The sequence below is a fragment of the Vulpes vulpes genome, chromosome 11 (assembly GCF_048418805.1).
Source record: "Vulpes vulpes isolate BD-2025 chromosome 11, VulVul3, whole genome shotgun sequence".
In the NCBI taxonomy this organism is placed as follows: domain Eukaryota; kingdom Metazoa; phylum Chordata; class Mammalia; order Carnivora; family Canidae; genus Vulpes; species Vulpes vulpes.
The window spans coordinates 20036427-20056774 of record NC_132790.1 but is presented as its reverse complement, the minus strand read 5'-3'; the positions used below and the strand labels follow the sequence as shown (position 1 = coordinate 20056774).

The following is a 20348-nucleotide window of genomic DNA, read 5'->3' as shown; positions in this document are numbered from 1 at the left end:
CATTCCAGTCTTGGTTTTCAGGGTGATAGCCCATCTCCACTCCAGTCTGGGCTAGATGCCCCTCCTCTGGATTCCCATAGCTCCCTGAACTTCTGTATCCTAGTACTCATCACTGCATTGTAGTTGCCTGGTTACTTGTCTCTATCCCCCACTAGGCCATAAGCAATGTGGGAAGGGACTGTGTTTTATTCACTGATGTATCCCCAGGGTCTAGAGCAGTGCCTGGCAAATAAAAGCACTCAGTAAATATTTGCTGTATGAATGAATGGATGATGAAGGCCAGGGGGCCCAACCCCCTCCAGGTCCTGGGCTCTTAAGATCATAGCTATCTCGGTGCTGGCCTAAAGAGCAAATAAGCTTTGGCTCCAGCTGGGGCTGGGGGAGGAGCAGGCTCTCAGACCTGCTCCTGAAACCTGTAACTTTGGTTATCTGGCCTCTGCTCTTCTGGCTTGATAGGATTTGGGTGTATGATTAGACTGAGCATTTCTCCACCCAGCCCACCCTCCTAGAGCCCCCCACAAATTGACCTCACTGGGCCTGCTTTTATGAAAGGTTTATTCCTAGTGCTAGGTCCCAATCTTCCAGGGCTCTAAGCACAATTAAACTGGGTGGGTAGGAGAGGGGAAGCCCATTCAGATGCAGGGCCAGAAATGGGGCTCCCCATTCTCCCCACCCCTTTGGTCCCAGTCCCCCCTTCTCTGCAATGGGGACGCATAGAGGAGGAACAAAGGGTACTGGAGGCAACGTCATTGGCCCAGGGGAGCCCGAGAAGAGCTGCCATTGGCTGACAGGGCCTTTGAGGCTCTGCCATTGGTCAGGGGGCACACCCCAGGAGCTGGGGACAGGCCTGAGGAGTGATGCCATTGGCCAGGGAGTGGTTTTGTCATAGCCTTTGGCTGTGGAGTGGAAGGAAAAGGTCTGGGAATGAAGCCCAGAGGCCAGGAAGATAAAGGACAGGGCAACAGCTGCTGGCCCTGCAAGCCCCCTCCCTACCCACAGCAGTGTGGGCAAAACTGGGTGTCAGGCCCCAGCCAGGGAAACGGAACCCAAGCCAGAGGGCAGGTGGCAAGGGAGGTCCCATGTCCAATCTCCCCCACCCTGGGACTGCCTCTCCCAATGTCCTTCTTGATAGCCAGGGTTGGTTAGGAGCAGCTCACTGCTCCTCTAGCCAGGAGGGCTTCTCAGCTCCTGGAGGCCGCAGCTTGATGTTGAACTGCTGCAGGGTCTGCTCCAGTTGTTTCTGATTCCCAGCAAAGTAGGCTGACACGGCATTGTGGAAGAGCAGCAGCTGCTTGTGCATCACCTTGATCTGGGGGTCCAGCAGGGTCAGCTGAGACTGAACTCAGATGCCCTTCTTGAGCCTGAGCCCAGACCAGGGGTAAATGGACTCTGCTCTGATGGTGCTTTAAGGGTGGGGGCTGACCTCCACTAAGGAAGTCAAAGGATAAGGGTCAGTCTGATGGGAGAAACCTGATTTGATTTGCCCAGGCCTGGGGTTCTGGTACCTCAGCTCAAGGGACGATTTTTTCCCAGTTATGTTCCTGGGACCAGCAGTCAAATCCTCCAACAGAAAAGGGCCAGGGACTAGAGGGTGGGTAACTAGAAAGGTCCAGGAATTAAAGGGGTTGGGGGAAGATCCCACCCGTAAGCCAGGCTGCATTTCCCCATCCAGTGACGGGGAGGGTCTTAGGGGTAGAAGGTCAGTGTTACAAATGGGAAGGCGGGCTAGGGTCAAAGGGGTGGGGTTGGCACCTTGTTTTCTTCCAGGAACTTGAGCTTGATGGCCACATCTCCCCGCAGCTTCTCATATTTGTCCCGATGGGCCTGGAAAGTGGCCTGGGCACTCTCGAGTCGACCACGCGTCCCTGCATCCCGGGGGCCTAGGCTCAGCTCCTCTAAGTCTGTTCGGTAGGCATCATATTCCAGCCTGGGGAAGGGGTGATACAGGCTGGTCTCCACCCCTGTGTCCTCCACACATACTCTCCTTTCCTTCCTCAATTCTTATGACCTCAAACTTCCACCCATGCCAGCCAACTCCCAAAACCCTGGGCCCTGCTGGTGCCCACACCTGGCAGCCTCATACTGTTTGACAGTCATGAGAGTGTCTTCCATGGTCTTGGTGACCAAAGTGTTGATGCTAGAGACAAAGAAGTTCACAGCCCCTAGCAGTGTCTCTCCATTCTTGCACAGCAGCTTCTGTGTCTCTGCATTGTAGCCAAATTCCTCCTGAGGGCAGAAGGGGAGGACAGGCCTTGAGCAACAATTCCTACCTAACTAAAGCTATAGGGCCCTCATTCCCCTCCTCCCCCAGGAGGAAAGAGCCATCAAAACTGGAACCAAGGACTGCTCCAGCAAGGCTCTCTTAGACAGAAAGTTACTGGGGCCACCCCGGGGATGGCTGGGGTAGGAGTATGGGAGTGGGTTCTCAGATAAGTTCACAGGACGAGAACAGGGAAAGCTAGTGCAGCAGGCAAGGGGCGGGGAGGGGGGCTCTGATTAGGCCGAGCACTGATGCAGAGAAGGGTTACTTGTGAGGCATCTAGTGTGCCGCCTCCCCCACCCCTCCAACTTCTGAACCTCCGTACAAACCCTTAGGCTGCCTCCACAGGTGAGTGCTGCTGGGGGTAGGGCTGGGCCTACCCTGGAGGGGTTCTCCCTCTGGGCTGCAGGAGGGAGGGAGGGAGGCTGAGGGCTGACTGCCTGGGAGGGCCCGGGCCCAGTCCCCCCACCCTCTTTGGCCTGACCAAGGCACCTGAAGCTCTGGGGACTTCTGGCTGAGGTCAGCAAAGGCGTCACCTAGTGCATGCTGGGTCTGCAGCAGGCTGTAGAGGTGGGCTGTCAGTGCCCGGCCCAACTGCAGGACACTCTCATACTTGCGCTTCGTCTCACGCAGCAACTCAATCTGCAGCTCTAGCTCCAGGTCCACAGTCCGGGAGCCTCGGCCAAATCGCTCTGATAACAGCTGCTTTGTGCACTGATTGGGAAGTGGGGGAATAGGTCAGAGATCCTAGCACCCTGCCCCCCAACAGGTATCTACCCTAGCATCCCAAGGCTCCTCATCTCAGACAAGGATGGGAGAGTGGAATCTGGAAGATGGGGAAAAGGTACCCAGGGGAAGTCTGGGGAAAGGGAAAGGTGCTTAAATCCCACCTTATATGTGTTGATGCCCCATTTCTTGACGATGTCAAACTTTTCTCCAGCGATGCCCCGAGCCACCTCATCTCCCGGGCCAGCAGGAGTGGTACTGTGAGATGGATGGCGGCCAGACCCTAAAGAACCAAGTTCTTTGACACCAGCCTCTCTGATATAACCAGACATCTCTGTGGCTCCACCCATACTTCCCACCGACCCCACCATGAAATGACTTTCCACTGACTTCCCACCATGAAAATGACTTTTCTGAAGTAGCAGAAACTAGAAATTCTCCTACTCACTAGGAAGAACTCACACTTGTGCCCTGAAACCCAAATCCCAATATACATCTGGCCTCCTGAGGTGGTGATGGGGGCTGGAGTGGGGGGAGGGAGGGAGTTGCTGATGTACGGGGGCAGAGAAAACAGAAGAAAATATGCTGAGTATTGGGTGGCAGGTTAAGGATGGTGGGTCCTGACAATATGAAATCTCATTGACGTTCTCATGTGGAATCCTAGTCAGTGTGAAATTCAGGGCTATTTGCTTCTCTAAACTTGAGAGTCTGAAGCAAAACTCTGAGAAGCTTCAGAGTTCCAATTAAGTCTCACGCTCCAAAGCAGAACTTCTGCAAAACAGTTCTTAATGTGATTCAGGTGGTGGAAGCAGAGAAAGGACAAATGGACACATCTCAGGGCTAAATGGCAAGCGGGAGCAGTTGGACAGCCCTAGGCTCTAGCCTTGGGCTGAGTAGAGTCCATTGGGCTCGTACTAGCAAGAGTTCCTAAAATCTCCAGACATAGTTCAAGCTATCTTAGGCATATCCTATACTCCCCAGAACCATTCCACTCCCTCTGTCCATTCAAGCTTCCTGTCCTGTTCTGATCATTCATACCTGTGGGGATGAGTCCATCACCAGAGCCCCCATAGCCACCAGACACAATGCTGGTTTCATTGAGGTTGGGTCCTGACACCATCACCTGCTGGAGGTCCTATAGGCCAGAGAAGAGGGGGGCTTCAGGAACATTGGGGCAGCTGAAGCATTTGGGGGGTGAGAACAAGCTTGGATTGAAGCATCACAGAGAGAGCACACAAGGGAAGTCTGCATAGAATCAGAATGAAGATATGTAAAGATTGGAGGGAGTTAGATAAGTTAGGGGAAAACTCCTGGAATGGGGTGAGAGCCCAGGGCTTATGATTTTGGACTCCTAAATTGAAACAATATGGAGAAGAATCAAACAGAAGCACCTGCTCCAGCCCATCATCCTCAGGAAGCTGCCCAGCTTCACCGTTCCCGTGGATGGGGATCTCCATTGTGGCTGCCTTCCCTAGGATCCCGTCCGTCATGGCTAGGGAAGGGACTGGAGTCAAAGTCTCCACCCCAGCGCCCTGCAAAGCCCAACACAGACAGTTCTGGAAACTAGCCAGTACTCCCGAAAGAAAGGTCTCCCCCACCATTTCAGAGATTTTAGAGGTTGTCCCAAGACTTGAGTATCCTGGGGTTCGGCCACCACTCCCTTCTTCTCATGGATATGTATTTCTCCCCTCCTAGGTGTGTATCTTTCCACATGCACACCCAGGTCCCCAGTATCTTCTCACGGACCCCCAACCCCACCAGGACTCAGGTGATCACTCATGCATTCAACCATTCAACAGACTACTATTTGAGGTCACAGCAGTGGCCAAGGGAGAGAAAGTCTGCCCTGTTTTGGAACTTACCCCCATGCAGCTGTTTCCTCCCATCAGATTAACCCCTTTCCAGGGCTCAGGAGCCTACTCCTCCCGCTCTGGTATGTTCTCCATTGCTTGGCCTCTCACACTCCCTTAGGGTTGCTTCCCCTTTCCTTCAGGTGGTCTCTGCCTCCTCCATCCCATGCACCCCCTCCTCCTGAAGCCCTCCCCCCCGAAGGCCCTAGTTGAATCAGTTGGTGTCCGTTCTTGGCCTCTGGGAAAAGCCTCATTTTCCCAGCACATAGTGATCCCTTCCAAAGTCAGTTATGTCCCCCAGGTGTGTTAGTCCCCGCCCCCCCCCCCCCCCACACCTGGGCATCAGGTGTGTCCTCATCCTTCCCCAGGGCTCTGTAGCATCTTTCCCTCGGGGCAGGCTCGTGCATTCAACTTCCCCTTGCCCAAGTATGTCCTTCTCACCTCGGGCCGGGCCGCTCTTCCCCTCAGGGCGCCAGGCCCGGGCCGCGCGGGGACCTCGGGCTCCAGTTCCCGTCGCGATCCTAGCAGCAGGTCAGGGACTCGGCGGAAGTGACGTCCCCTCCCGGGCAGAAGAAGCCGGCCACGTCGCAGACTATAAGGGCGGAGATGACGTTAAAGCCAGGGGCGGGGCGATCCTTGAGTCAACCCCTCAGTCCCCGGGGAGCCAGGAGAGGTCACTTCCGGGGCGTTACCAAGAGGCTGTGCGGAAGTGACGTGCGTGCGCCGGTGGCGCGATGGAGCCACAGCAGCAGCAGCAGCAGCAGCAGCTGAGGAACGTGAGTGGGTGCTGAGTCGCGACGGGGCCATCAGTTCAGCTGGCATCCTTGTCCGTTTGGCTGGAGGGCGGAGGGCTGGGAACGTCGCGCTGTGGCGCGCCGTCCTGGGAAACCTCGAGGGCGCGGCCTCGAGGTGCCCCCTTATCGCTGGGCTCTTTGTCCCCTTCTCTCCTAGTTGCGGGACTTCCTGTTGGTCTACAATCGGATGACGGAACTCTGCTTCCAGCGCTGCGTGCCCAGCTTGCACCACCGAGCTCTGGACGCTGAGGAGGTTAGGTGGGGAACCCTGTCGGGAGGTTCGCCGCAGACTGTCCCCAACCTCCACCGCCCCTACCTCTGGCCCGGGCCTTTCCATGACCCTTGCCCCTGGGCTGGGGATGGGACGGACACCAATGGACACCAATGCTTCACCCTGTCTTCCTTCCAGGAGGCCTGTCTGCACAGCTGTGCTGGGAAGCTGATCCATTCCAACCACCGCCTCATGGCCGCTTACGTGCAGCTCATGCCGGCTCTGGTACAGCGCCGCATCGCAGACTACGAGGCTGCCTCAGCTGGGCCAGGTGTTGCTGCAGAACAGCCCGGAACCTCACCGTCAGGCAGCTAGGAAGGGAGGCGCTGGATGGACCCTCAAACTGAAGGAGCCAGTGGACCTTGGGCTGGATGCAGCCCATATATAGAGCGAGGGGTTGTCTGACAGCTGGGTACTATTGCTCCTTTTCTTGGAGCCAATAAACCCACTTTTGCACTGTTTGATTTATGTTCTGGGCAGGGAAGCTTTGCCCGCTTTATTGGCCCCATCCTTTATCCTGTCAGCGCATATCTGTTGGCTTCAGCCCTGGCAGTGGAGAAATTGGCTTCTATGTGTAGAAGGAAAACCTCAACATTTCCTGGCACCTGGTTAAAACAAGGCCTATGGGTACAATTTTTTCTTTTTTAAAGAGTTTATTTATTCACGAGACACACAGAGAGCGGCAGAGACCTAGGCAGAGGGAGAAGCAGAGGCTCCCTGTGGGGAGCCCTATGCCGGACTTGATCCCAGAACCCCAGGATCCTGCCCTGAGCCAAAAGCAGACGCTCAATGGCTGAGCCACCCAGGTGCATCTTATTTAATTCTTTTTTTTTTTTTTTTAAGATTTTGTTTATTTATTTATTTGAGAGAGAGAGAATGAGCAGGGGGAGGAGCAGAGGGAGAAGCAGACTCTGGGCCAAGCAGGGAGTCAGATGCGGGGCTTGATCCCAGGGCTCTGGGATTATGACTTGAGCCAAAGACAGACACTTAACCAACTGCACCCAGGCACCCCTGTGGTACAATTTTAATGTTAGTAATAGCAATAGGAAGTTGGTTCCTGCCCAGATGGCAGAGAAAATAAGAGCTCTTCTTGTTGTCCTTCACTTAAATCTGACTTAATGGTTTATTTGTGAGCTGGGTGTGCATTCATTTATAACTCTTTTCATGGGCTCTAAAGAATTCTGCTAAATTTAGGGGAAGGAGGAGATACCTAAGAATAATAGATGAAGAAATCACAGGGTTTTTGTATGCAGTGCCTCCTGGAAAGTCAGTAGCCCCATAACTGAAATGAAACCTGTAAGATTTCGGGGTGTTCTGGAACTTCAGCCATTTTCCCAAGTTGTTATTTTCTTATTTTCTGTCTCCCCCAGGATGAGCAGTAAAGCTTTTACACAAAGAAGGTCTGTGTGCTTGTCTTCAGGAGCAGTCAGAAAGGGGGAACTTGGAGGACCATATTCTGCAATATAGCCAGACCCAAGGAACAAAAGCTCAGGGGAGAAATAGATGATGATGGTTATGGGGGAAAAGATAAAGCAAATCCTTGGGACCTCTTTATCGTTGCCTGCACGTCTATAATCTAATTCCAGCTCTTCTGTCCTCTACCCTACATTGTTTTCATTGTCCCGGTTTTGTTATTTCCATGCTGAGCCTCTCTATCTTTCTCTCATTTATTGCCCTCATAAAATTTACTTGTGTCCAGCATTCTAAATGGCGTATCACCCCATCACCGCATTTTCTTGCCTCCCTTGTGTCCTTTTTGTATCATTCCAGCTGTTTTACCTTTTCTGTTCTTCCGTTCAGACTGCTAGACAAAAACACAGCTGTGTAATGAGTGGCACTAACCATTCAAGGTCTCCAGCGTCAACCAACAAGCAACCCTTTGTGGCTTCCTGGTATATTTTGTCTCCTAATCACCAAGGCAGTTAGTTTACACCTTCACTGCTCTTATCCCCCATTTCACGTTCAGCTATCCCCCATCAGGGGACCATGTTTCATTTTTTACAGAGGAAATGGAAGCTCTTAGACATTGGCTCCCATAAAACTCCTTACAACTACCCACAAAGCAGACATTTTTTCCCCTATGTGGATCAGGAAGTTGAAATTCTCTAGTAGCAGACCCTGTATTAAGATACAGATCTGACTTTAAAATCCATGCACTTTTGGGCAGCCCCAGGGGCTCAGTGGTTTAGTGCCACCTTCAGTCCAGGGCATGATCCTGGAGACTGGGGATCGAGTCCTGCGTCAGGCTCCCTGCGTGGAGCCTGCTTCTCGCTCTGCCTGTGTCTCTGCCTCTCTCTCTCTTTGTCTCTCATGAATAAATAAATAAATAAATAAATAAATAAATAAATAAATAATCTTTTTTTAAAAAACAAAATCCATGCGCTTTTTATTACACCAGGCTGCCTCTCAAAATATCCATTGAGCTATCCGATTTGTATGGGTTCCAGTGCTGGTATATGTCCTGCTTTATCTCAGCCTTTTTTTTTTTTTTTTTTTTTTTAGATTTTATTTATTCATGAGAGATGTAGAGACAGAAGAGAAGTAGGCTCCCTAGGCTGCTGCAGGACCCTGGGGTCACACCCTGAGCTGAAGGCAAATGCTCAACCACTGAGTCACCCAGGCATCCCTATTTTAATCTATAGCAAAACTACAAGTAAGAGATATTATCCCCCCACTTAATGATGAGGAAGCAAGAATCCAGAATGTATCAAAGCCCCGTGTTTACATAGTTACCTCTTGAGAAAAGTTGCTCCAAATAGCTTTTCGTCTTTAGTTTCTATATCTTCAACAGATGGTTGCTAGGAATGTACAAGCTGCTGACCAGGAACTTCCCTACTGAATGGGTTTGTGTCTACCCATTAAAATTTTCTCCTTGGAACGGAAAACTTCAGCTAAAGCAGTTTGTGAACTTAACCAATTCCAAGACAGGAATGGAGACCTTGAATACTGTGCTGCTGGTGGGAGGACTCTTCCGTGGACATTTGCTTGTATCCTTGCAGTAAATTTCCATTGCGAATCATCTGTTTCCATGTCACATAATTACTACTTGCTGGAGAAGGGCTGAGAACAAGATCTGTCTTGACTCTAGAGGCTATGTTCTTTGAATTTCCAGAATTTATATTTGTTTGCTCATGTGCACCCAGCCTGTCCCTAGGGATGAAAAAACAAGTATCCATCAATTAATCCCTTAAGTTTTTAACCTCTTCTTTCCTCTCTGTTTATAAATATGTTCAGTATGTAGAAGAACTCTACTGTTGCTACCTATCTCCTGTAGTCATCGACATCTTCCTCAGGTCTCATCATAAAGTGATGACCATTGGCGTAATGAAAGCAGTGTGATGTTTCAAGCATGACACAAGAATTTTTTTTTTTTTTAAGATTTTATTTATTTATTCATGAGAGACACGGCGAGGGAGAGGCAGAGACACAGGCAGAGGGAGAAACAGGCTCCATGCAGGGAGCCCGACGTGGGACTTGATCTCAGGTCTCCAGGATCAGGCCCTGGGCTGAAGGTGGCGCTAAACTGCTGAGCCACCCGGGTTGCCCACAACACAAGAATGTTAACAAAGCTTTATCCCTTATCACATCATTTTGGAGACAGAGTTGATGTTCTTGCCATTGTGACTTCAGAACTTAACTGCCTATTCCTTTTTTTTTTTTTTTTTTTTTTTTTTTTAAATTTTTATTTATTTATGATAGTCACAGAGAGAGAGAGAGAGGCAGAGACATAGGCAGAGGGAGAAGCAGGCTCCATTCACCGGGAGCCCGATGTGGGATTCGATCCCGGTTCTCCGGGATCGCGCCCTGGGCCAAAGGCAGGCACCAAACCGCTGCGCCACCCAGGGATCCCTAACTGCCTATTCCTTTGCGAAATCAGATTCCTTTGAGCCTACTGAATTATACTACCCTTTCTCATTACTGGTCCTTAGGAACCACTGCTCTCCTACTTTCCTCGAAATGGCTAGCCCTTGGTTTTCCTATCAACCCCTTGGTACTTTAATGTTACTGGATAGTCCATTAACTATTTTGGTTTCTCAGTCTTCAATAATTTCCACTCTGTCTTATCCACCCACTCCCTTAGCTATGTCCTAGCCATTGTCATTTCCCCCAAACTGCTCCATCTTTAATACACTATTTACTGACTATTACTTCCACTTTGTTTATTGATTTATTCCTTTACTATTATTCTTTGGTTTTGCTGGAGCATTCAAACCATTGATTCTACCTTCATTCCATCAACACCTCTGTCTTTAGATTCCTTTTTTTTTTTTTTTTTTTTTTTTTTTTTTGTCTTTAGATTCCTATCCAGCTTAAATTCCAATCATTCTCTTGGAACAGGCTACTCCTGTTTTTTTGTCATCTCTTTGTTGGACTCAGATAAAATGAGGTATTTGTCTGCCTGCATTTGGACAGCTAAAAGCCCGAGGAAATCACTACAGAGCAGATTTATATCACTGAATTTGTGGTTACCAGCATCAAATGGAGTCTCAACCCCTATAGTCCCACTAGATTTTTCCAGTCTCCGCTGCTCCTGCAATGACTTTTTTGAATCAATAGTCTTAAGCCTCTTATTACCCTAACTATTCTCTTCAATTTTGTGCAGGTAACTTTATTTTTTAATTCATAGGTAAAAAAAAAAAAAAAAAGCTGTCAGTTGGGAGCTACCACAAAATCTCACAACAAAACTTGGTCACCCACCTGTATCTGCATCTTTCTCTCATTCCCTCCATCTAAGCAGGGCAAACATGCCAATGCCTATCCCTGCTCTGAATTCTAGTCCTTCCTTCTTTGGGAATCTATGACTTTTTCCTATTTCACTCTATTCTCACCATCGTTCAAACATGCTAAAAACTCCCCTGTTACAACAAACAAACCACTTCCTTTATTCCTCTCTAGGTACTATCTATTATTTTCCACCTTACAGTTTAACTTCTTAAAACAGTTGGATACTGTGGCTCTTCCCATTCCCATTCCTCCACCCAGTCTATTTTGACATCAATCTTTATTCTACTGAAATTGTTCTTGATGAGGTCACCCTGTCCCACCAAATGACTTTCATATCCCTGAATTCAGTGATGATTTCCCAGTCCTCACTTCATTTCTCAGTAGCATCTGGTACAATGGACTAGTTCCATTGTCAGTCTTTCACTGGCGTCTGATTCCACTCATGGTTCTACTACTTTCACCACAGCTTCATAGCCTCCTTTGAGGATCACCTGCTTCCAGCCTTTACATCTAAAGGTTTCTCTAGGGCCTGTTAGACATTTTTCTAGGACAGTGTCCTCCCCACTCAGCTTCAGTTATTCATGCCTCCCAGATCTCTCCTCTGAGCAACTTGATTGACATTCCCACTTAGATATCTCAAAAACATCCCCAACTCAAAGGTTTTCCTCATCAGCTTTCCTCCAATACCTAGTACTTTTCCAGTTGCAGAAGGTAGAAACCTCACTCAGTTGCCAAATTCCATCTGTTTACATTTTACATTTCTAAATATCCCCCTTAATTCGGTCTGCTTCTCCCCATTTTTATAATCTTCCAACAGGGTCACTGCAATTGCTACTTTACCTCACATCCACTTCTGTGTCTCTCCAATCTATTCTCCAAACATAGGTCAGAAAACTGATGCTTAAAACCTCACAGTAGCTTCCCATTCTTAAGATAAAAATACATTCTACACATGATCTTTGAGACCCTGCATGATCCGGCCCCTGCCCACCTCAGCTTTATCTCATCATTGATTATCAAACACGAGACTCTCAGTACTGTTTGTTGTACTGAATTGCACCACACCTCACTTGCTCCCTCCCTCTCTGTGCTCTAACCACATTGCCTCCAAAGTTCTGTCACGTACTATTCATTCTCAGGGCCTTCGCACCATTTCCCGGCTTGCAGTGCTTTCCCCTCACTTTACCTACTTAACTTCTAACGCATTCTTAATGAGTACTTAGTGTGAATGCTCTTTCTTCAAAAAACTTCTCAGACTCCAGATCCCATAATTCCTCATGTTTGTGGCAGGTAGCAGTTCTAACATTTGATAGTTACATACCGCATGAGGTCACAGTTCATGGCTGAATTGCTCACTGTTGTATCCTTATCACAGTGGCAGCACATAATATGTGCTTAGTAAATATTTATTGAATGAACATCTTTCAGTTTCCTCCCAGTTCAGTCTGGGAGGAAGAGAAAGGCTTTATATCAGAAGAGACAGAAATGATTCTGCATTTATCTTTTGACCATTTGCCAATGATTTAGAAGTTTTTCATTCCTAGTCTTCCTGATTGGTATCTTCTGTCCTTAACATTCACAGATCAGTCAAAGAAAGGGATATTACCTGGGTTGGTCTGACCTAACCACATGAACTTTTTAAAAGCAGAGAGATTTCTCTGTCTGGTTGCAGAAAGAGGCCAAGCTTGAGGGGCACCTGGGTGGGTGGCTCAGTCAGTTAAGTATCTGCCTTCAGCTCAGGTCATGATCCCAGTGTCCTGGGATTGAGTCCCATATTAGGCTCCCTCTTCCTGGAGAGCCTGCCTCTCCCTCTCCTTCCCACTTGTGCTCTCTCATGATCTCTCTTTCAAATAAATAAATAAAATCTAACAAAAATATATTCCAAGCTTGAGAAGGTTTTGAGGCACTGTTGATGGCCTGAGGATGAATGTGCCATATGGCCAGGAAGGTGGGTGGCTTCTAGGACCTGAATATGGCCCCCAGTTGATGGCCAGGAAAGAAACCAGGACCTAGTCCTACAACTGCAATGACTCGAATCCTGCCATCAAGAATAATCTTGGAAGAGGATTCTTCTCCAGGGTCTCCCAATAAGAACTCAACCCAGCCAACACCTTGATTTCAGGTTTATGATACCCTGAGCAGAGAACCCAACCAAGCCATGCTGGACATCGATCTACAGAACTGTGATAAATTGGTGTTTGTTTTTAAGCTGCTTTGTTTATGGTAATTTGTTACACAAGCACAGAAAACTTGTATGTGTCCAACGTTGGCTTTTATATGAGGGAATGAGATGTAAGGCATTAGTGAGTTTTGAGCAGAGGAGTGACAAGAGCTGCCTATATTTGAAAAGGGTCACTGGCTGCTCTGAAAAGAGCAGATAGGAGGGGCAAGGGTGGAAGGAAGGAGTTCAGTTAGAAGGCTATGGAATAATCCAGGTGAGAAGTGATAGTGACTGGCAAAGGTGATGAGAAATAGTTGGATTCCACATAGATTTTGAAGCTATAAGCCAACAGAATTCGCTAAAGGATTCAACATGGGATATAGGGTGAAGTGGGAAGGAAGAGAGGGAGAGAGAAATCTAAGATGACTCCAAGTTTTGACCCCAGTAACTAGAAAAATGGACTTGTCATTTTGGGGGATGCAGTAAAAGAAGCAGATTTCATTTGCCCTGGGGAGAGGGGTGGTAGTTAGGAGGCTGGTTTGGATATTTTAAGATTTTAAGTTTGAGATATTTATCAGATATCCAAGTAGAGCCAATAACCAGGCAGATGGATATACAAATCTGAATTGCATGGGGATCCCGGCGTGGTTCAGTTGCTTAGCGCCTGCCTTCAGACCAGGTCATGGTCCTGGAGTCCCGGGATGGAGTCCCACATCGGGTTCCAGTCCCACATTGGGCTCCCTGCATGGAACCTCCTTTTCCCTCTGCCTATGTCTCTGTCTCTCATGAATAAATAAATAAAATCTTAAATAAACAAAAAACAAGGCTGGATTGGAAAACAGAGGTAAGACCCTATCGTACACTGAATTTTTTCCCCTTTTTCTTTACCTCCCTCCCTCCCTTCCTCCCTTCCTCCCTTCCTCTTTCTTTTCCTTGTTTCATCATTCAGACCTTCCCACCCCCGATTTTGGCTTCCTATGATCAAGGATTTTGCCTTATTGTGGGTTTTCTTGAGGGGGACAGTGAGGTAGGGTTGGTGGATATGTGGATGGCGTTTGGGTAGGGTCCCAAAGACTTAGCTTGTTGGTACCTGGTGCTAGCGTAGACGCTCAATGAATAGATAGGCACATGGATTATACCTTCCCACGATGCCCTCAGGGTTGTTACTTCCCCAAATCAACCGTGTCATTCGTTTTCATACCCAGCCAGGCTGATGGCCTATGCCCAAGTTGAGTGGGCAGCCAGCGGGTTTGGCCGCGCCGCCGCCCTTCCCTGCCTCCGCCCTAGCCCCTCGCCCCGCCTGTGTGTGACCCCGGCCAACAAGGATGCCGACCCCTCCCCTCTCCGGCTCCTCGGGTGTCCCAGCGGCATTCTGCTGTTCGTGGGTAGAGGCTCGGGCCTTTCCGGACCGGACCGGACGGTCTAACCGTTCTAACAGCCGTAAAGGGATGATGGAGCTGCGGGTGAGTCCACAGCTTGCAATCCGCTTCTCTTTGCCTGGAGACCACCCTTGCCACCGCCGCCAGAAGATCCTCTCCTCCCACACTCCCATGCCCCCCCTTCCCCCTCTCCTCCTCCCATTCCTCCTACCCTACCTCCTCCTCCTCCCAGTTTTGTTTGTCCTTTGCCACTTTTTCCTCTGGGCACTCCCCCCAACCTCATCTCGACCAAGTAGTCCTCAACAGCCCCCCCACAGCCCATGGGCAGATGGGACAGGGCTTTGTTGCCTCTGAGTGATGACCTGTTTCTCCCCTCAGGCCATTGCCAGGCTCCACTCCCAGTGATGGTTCCTTGCTGTTACAAGGTTGTTTGAGTGAGCCCTTTCTGGGTGCTTGTCACTTTGTCTCTGCAAGTGATCACTCCTATGTATGCCAGTCTCTGTGTGGGCAGCTGTGAGTAGAGTGAGCCTCTGCTGGGGACCCAAGTCCCGGTTCACCAATTTCTCCAATAGGCAATTGGGATGAAACCTCACCAGCACCTCAGTCTCTCTTCCCTTCCATTGCCTACTGTACCCCTTAGGCCAGGTGAGAGGGATTGTATCCTGGGTGGCGGGAAGGAACTCTTCCACAAAGTGGGCTGCCACCTCTGCCCTGGGCCTGCTTCTTGCCAGTCTTTGGGGAAGCTGTAGGGAGAGTTGTCTTTTGCTGTTCTGGCTCTGCCTGCAGCTCCATCCATTTTCCCGTCCTAAGTCACTCCCTCCCGCTTTCTCCTTCCCCCTAACCCCTTAAACCCTGACCATTCCTGGTCCAGAGCCTAAGGCCCCTTCTCTTACTCCTCTCCTGGGCTGGGCCAAGCAGGTGAGACCCAGCAGCCAGGAGCCTGGAACTGGCAGTCAGAACCTGAGCAGTGGGCAAGGTCAGTTCGACAGCAGTTGAATGCCCAGCTCCTCTTGGCCTCAGAGCCAAAGAGAGGTTCATCTCCTGAAGAGGCATTATCTGAAGACCTTGAATCCCAGCATTCCATCTATGTTCCAGACGAAGAAAAGCAGCCCTGGGATGGTCAGAGGAAACAGAGGCAGTTCTTAAAGGCAGTGACCCAGTCACAGCAGCCCACAGTGCTGGAGCTCCTGGTAGCTGAGCTCCAAGATCTGTTCTCAGCTGTGCTGAAGGATGGCAGTCCTGCAGCTTGGCACTACCTGTATGCAGTGTTGCGTCTACTGCCTCCATATCGTGCATTACTTGTTGGTCGCCTTGATTTGCTGCCCTTCCTGGAACAGTTGTCCCACTGGGCCCCCTGGGTCCAATCCCAGCTCCAGCTAGACCTGCTAGATGCCATAGAGCAGGCCTTTCCCCCAGATACCTCTTTGTTAGAAAGTGCCTCTCATATTGAGTGCTGTCCCCAGAAGCAGAAGTTCCATCATGGGCCCCCACACCCAGCCTGCCCTTTTGTACAAGCCCGGTGGGGTGGGCAGCAAGTAGGGGAGGAGTTGGCTACATGGCTGCGACCATTGACACTGCCTGAGCTACAGCACAGCCTGGGTATTGTTGGCGCTCAGGTGGCCCTGACAGAGACCTGGTGGCTAGATGGCCTAAGCCTTCTGCCTTTGGCACTGGCAACAGACATCCCTGTACAGTATGAAAGCCAAGGCACTGACAACACAGCGGAGGAACCTGTTGGAAGAAAAGAGACTAAGTAAGTGAGGGGCCCAGACTGGGGCTTTAGGCAGAGGAGAAAAAGAAGTCAGTGTATGGGTGTTTCTAGGACTTAGATGTCCAGAACCAGCTCAGCTCCCTGTTGATTTTAAGCATTAGCCGGACTACAGGCCATGCTGGTTGAAGCTGCTTCTCTCTTCCTTTTTGTCTGCTAATAAACCAAGTGATCTTAGTGTTCATCCCCATTGGGCAGTGCAGAAATTTGTGAAAATCAAAAATCAGCAATAAGGAAGCCAAGCTTCAGAAAACAGCTTGAGTTTCCAGAGTGTCATTCTTTTTCAGATGGTGCTAGAAGCTTCCTGAGTTCTTTCTCTTACTCATTCATAAACACTGAGCCTTGTCTCTGGGCCTACCTAATGTTGGGTGCTGGCTTTTGGGTACAGGTCCTTCTCTCAGGGTGCCTTTAGGTGAGTGGTGATCTAAGGGCCTTCCCACTCATGTCTATGTGAGGTAAGCCAGCCCCAAAGCAGATTAGAGTTGGCAACACTGCCAAATGGGACTTTCATTCTGACCCTTCCAGAGTCTTCCTGCTGTGCCAGTATAGGTATCCTGGCCCCTTGAATGCTGATTGTTTCCCCCAATCTGGCTCTTGTCACTCCTTTCAGAATTTCAGAATGCCTGCAGAGACCTCCTCTTCTGAGAGTTCTAAACTCTAGCATGAGAATTTCCCCCCATCCTCTGGCCTGATTTTCTAAGTGCTTTCCAGCTTGTCTAGGACATTCATTGTCTGGGAAGAGTGGTAGCTTTACCTTTAAACTAGGTTGGCTTCCTCAGTTTTTGCTTTAAGTTTATGGATGGGTCAAAGTTTTCCTAAAGACTTGGAACCATAATGGTGGACAGATAGATAGGCTCCTGAGGCCCTGATGGAACAATTTATCTCTTCAATACTATCAGCAGACTCTTTAAAAAGACCTGCCATGTGCTCTGAGTATGGTTCCTTTCCTGGGAGAATGTAACTAAAATGATAATGGGCTGAGATGTTGAGAGGGGTTAAGTTCTAAGCCTTCTCTTTGGACTTGGTGATAAGCCTCTGAGGCCCAGCTAATGTGGCTTAATTTGCACAAAGTTCTCCAGGCCTATTCCCCTAGGCATCTGTTCATTCAATAAGTATTATTGGATCCCCAGTATATTTCAGGAACCGCAAGATGCTGGAGATACAGAAGTGAACAAGACAGACTCAATCTCTTTCTTTGGGGGTTTTACAGTTTAGTTAGGGGAACAGATATTAAGTAAAGTTGGTACCAGTAAAATATAATTACAAATTGTAATAAGTGCTATAAAACAGAGAACACTGCCTTTCCCCTGGCTGCTCCTCTGGGTGCACGCATGTGTATGTGTGTGTGTGTGTGTGTGTGTGTGTGTGTGTGTGTGTGTGTACAGGTAGGGGAAAGCACATCAGAAGGGTTTGAGTTTAGATTGGAGTTGTTAACAAAATATTATGCAGGTTATAAGGTGAAATGAGAGGAAAGTTTCAAGGAAAAGGAAGCAGTCAGTAGTATTAAATGCTACTGAGGCAAGTAAGACAAATCTGAAAAATGTTCATTTGTTTTAGTAACAAGAAGTTGATGAGAGTGATTTATTTCAGGGGAGTTTTTTGAGGCAGAAGCCAGATTTTAGTGTATTCAGGAGCAAATGAGAGATGAGGAAGTAGAAATCACATATTATTATTCTTTCATGAAGCTTGGCTTGAAAGGGAGAGAGATAATAGGATAATAGTGGTGTCTGGATAGGACTCTTAAAAAATGGAGAGATGTTCATAGCCCTTCAGGCAGTGCTTGAGAAGTGGGTGTTCAATCAATATTTGTACAGTGAATGAGTAAATATAAGCTAATAGTAAGAAAAGGAAGAGATTGAAATACATCATGATGAGGTGATCAGAGATCCATAGCACAAATGGAGGAATAAGTCTTGGAGAGAAGAAAGGACATTGTTTCCTCTCAGGTTGATTAGGATGGGATTAGGATGGGAGTCTGTGCAGATAAATGTGTGGGAAGGCAGCTGAATTGAAGGAAGTTAGTTCATGGCCAAGAGCCTCCGTTTTCTCTGGGCAGAGAAGGAGGCAGAGAAGGGGATAGAAAGAGGCCTGGCAGGGCTGGGCATGAGGGTAGGTAGAAGCCTGGAATAGCAGCCAAGGAGTCTGAAAGAGAAAGCTGCCTGAGGACTCATATGAAGACATCAGAGCAGAGTAAGCCCATAGTTGAGATTAGATACTAGGAATCCATAGAGGCGCTGATATTTCTGGTTCCTCAGTCTTCTGAGCCAATTTAGACCATGTAGCACTTTAATTGTTGAGGAAATGAAGCTTTAGTAGCTATTATACCATTAAAATATCCTGATCTAACATCAAAGGTACAAGCCCTACCGTTGATATGAATTTTAAAATAGGATTACACTGTTATCCCCGGGGTTACTTGTTCTGTTGCTCTAAGTTTGAGTCAATTAGTGACATTGTTATACTTGACTAGTTAATTCTAAGTTTAATTATTCAGATTTTTTGTTTGTTTGTTTTGTGCTCTGAGGTCACTCCAACCGAAATTATTAGTCCAGGTGATTGGTTTTTGGTTTCTTGGATAATTAATTTTCATACCAGTTTTGTTGGCTGGTATTGTGGAAAGGTGAGAAGATTGAGAGTACTGTGCAGGCTTGAAAGGGTCAAAGGATGCATCACTGGATTCTAGCTAGAAAGGAAAAGATGTGAAACTAGAAGTTAGGTGGTGATGAGGGAAGAGCAAGAGTCACAAGCATGGGGATCATGTGGAATTGGAAAGCAGGCATAATAGGGGCAAAGATAGATCTAGAAGGTTAGGAAGGTTGCCACTGAGGAGAAATCCAGAACTGTGGGCTTGGAAGGTAAGGAGTTGGGAAAACAAAGTATTCCCAGTACTTTTACTCAGTATTAAGTAATACTGACTTCATAGTTATTGCAATAAATCCAGAATGATTATTCACTTATCAGAAAGGGAAGGGTTGCTCATATATAGGTCTGTGTGAATGTAGCTGTTTGACTATATTTGCTCAGTATGTGAACACCTTTGGGTATAGATGGTAGACAGGCTCTGAGAATACCACATCATATCCTCTTAGGTACCTGATCTAGCTCCTCTTTTCACCACTAACAGTGGCAACTTGGTCTCTTTTCTCCTGATTTTTTATTGTACAGGTCTCAGCTTGATCCAGAAGTTCCTGGGAAGAAGACCTTCCAGAAGAGAAGCACTGGCTTCTCACTTCAGACTTCCCTCCTGGGTAGGCAGGTGATGACCATTCTGAAGACTGAGAGATACCTGAAGAAGATCCACTTCCTCTATCTCAATGTAGCTCCCAGCCGGTACTTTAGGTAAGAGCCTATGTCAGACCCTTTCTTCTCTGGCCACTCCCTGGTTTCGGCCTATGCTCTCTTCCCACACATTTATCTGCACAGACTCCCATCCTAATCAACCTGAGAGGAAGCAATGTCCTCCTCTCCATACGAATTCCTCTCTGGCTGCTTCTCTGTCTTCCAGTATCCCTCTTTCTTCCCTTCTCAGCCTCCTCCTTTCCATTCTGCACCTCTGCTTTGCTCCCCTTTGCCTTCACAGTCTTTGGTCTTAGTCATCCTCTTCTACTTTTGTCTCTGTCTTCTTTATTCTGTCCTAAAATGATAGAAACATTTGGTCATTGTCTCCGAAGGGAGTTTAATGGTGCTCTCTTCCAACTCCAATGCGGGAATCAGGTGTTTGAATCTTTACAGTGAGGGGAAGCTTTGAGTTTGCCAAGGTATCTCATTCCTTAGACTGAACCAAAATCTGCTTTCTTTTAACTTCTATCTTCTGGTCCTAGTTTTATCTCTGGGACTAAAAAAACAAGTATCCTTCCATATGACTCAGGAGGCATTAATTTTCTTCTGTTAGTTCTAAAATTTACATGTTTTTAAAAGCCCTATTCAAGTCCCATCTCTTCCCAGGAATAATAATAATAATAATTACCATTAGGTAAGTTTTTCCAGGCATTGTGCTAATAAATACATGATGTATTGTTTAACCTTCACCTTCCAGGTAGATGCTATTATTATTTCCATGCATGAGATGAGTACCCTGATGCATCAAGAGGTTAAATAACTTGTCACATAGTAAGTGGTAGAAACAGACAAACCTAGGACTATCTTAACCCAAAAGTCCACAGTCTTTTTTTTTTATAATAAATTTATTTTTTATTGGTGTTCAATTTGCCAGCATACAGAATAACACCCAGTGCTCATCCCGTCAAGTGCCCCTCTCAGTGCCTGCCACCCAGTCACCCCCACCCCCCGCCCTCCTCCTCTTCCACCACCCCTAGTTCCTTTTCCAGAGTTAGGAGTCTTTATGTTATGTCTCCCTTCCTGATATTTCCTACCCATTTCTTCTCCCTTCCCTTCTATTCCCTTTCACTATTAT

The 20348-nt window shown here is 48.0% G+C and overlaps 3 protein-coding genes across 6 annotated transcripts in view; 2 read left to right on the top strand and 1 right to left on the bottom strand.

Annotated features, from left to right (window-relative positions):
- Positions 1-538: 538 nt before the first annotated feature.
- ARFIP2 (ARF interacting protein 2) lies at positions 539-5612 on the bottom strand. Of its 4 annotated transcripts, XM_025987184.2 has the most exons (9): positions 5529-5612; positions 5278-5428; positions 4378-4518; positions 4025-4121; positions 3151-3269; positions 2753-2974; positions 2069-2226; positions 1753-1927; positions 539-1309 (listed from the first exon to the last, which is right to left on the bottom strand). In XM_025987184.2, exons 3-9 carry the CDS (start codon positions 4474-4476, stop codon positions 1154-1156), a joined length of 1026 nt encoding a protein of 341 aa, XP_025842969.1. In that variant the 5' UTR covers positions 4477-4518; positions 5278-5428; positions 5529-5612; the 3' UTR covers positions 539-1153. The 4 variants fall into 4 exon arrangements, with proteins under 4 accessions (XP_025842969.1, XP_072581853.1, XP_025842967.1 ...); XM_072725752.1 differs by lacking the exon at positions 2753-2974; XM_025987182.2 differs by lacking the exon at positions 5529-5612 and having other exon boundaries at positions 5172-5414.
- TIMM10B (translocase of inner mitochondrial membrane 10B) lies at positions 5504-7300 on the top strand. Its single transcript, XM_025987186.2, has 3 exons — positions 5504-5612; positions 5788-5883; positions 6040-7300. Exons 1-3 carry the CDS (start codon positions 5571-5573, stop codon positions 6214-6216), a joined length of 315 nt encoding a protein of 104 aa, XP_025842971.1. The 5' UTR covers positions 5504-5570; the 3' UTR covers positions 6217-7300.
- Positions 7301-14000: 6700 nt separating this feature from the next.
- The window catches only part of DNHD1 (dynein heavy chain domain 1), a 79369-nt gene continuing 73021 nt past the window's right edge, over positions 14001-20348 (top strand). Inside the window, 3 exon segments of the mRNA XM_072725312.1 lie at positions 14001-14172; positions 15085-15919; positions 19100-19273. Of these exon segments, the coding sequence (XP_072581413.1) occupies positions 14001-14172; positions 15085-15919; positions 19100-19273 (1181 nt within the window).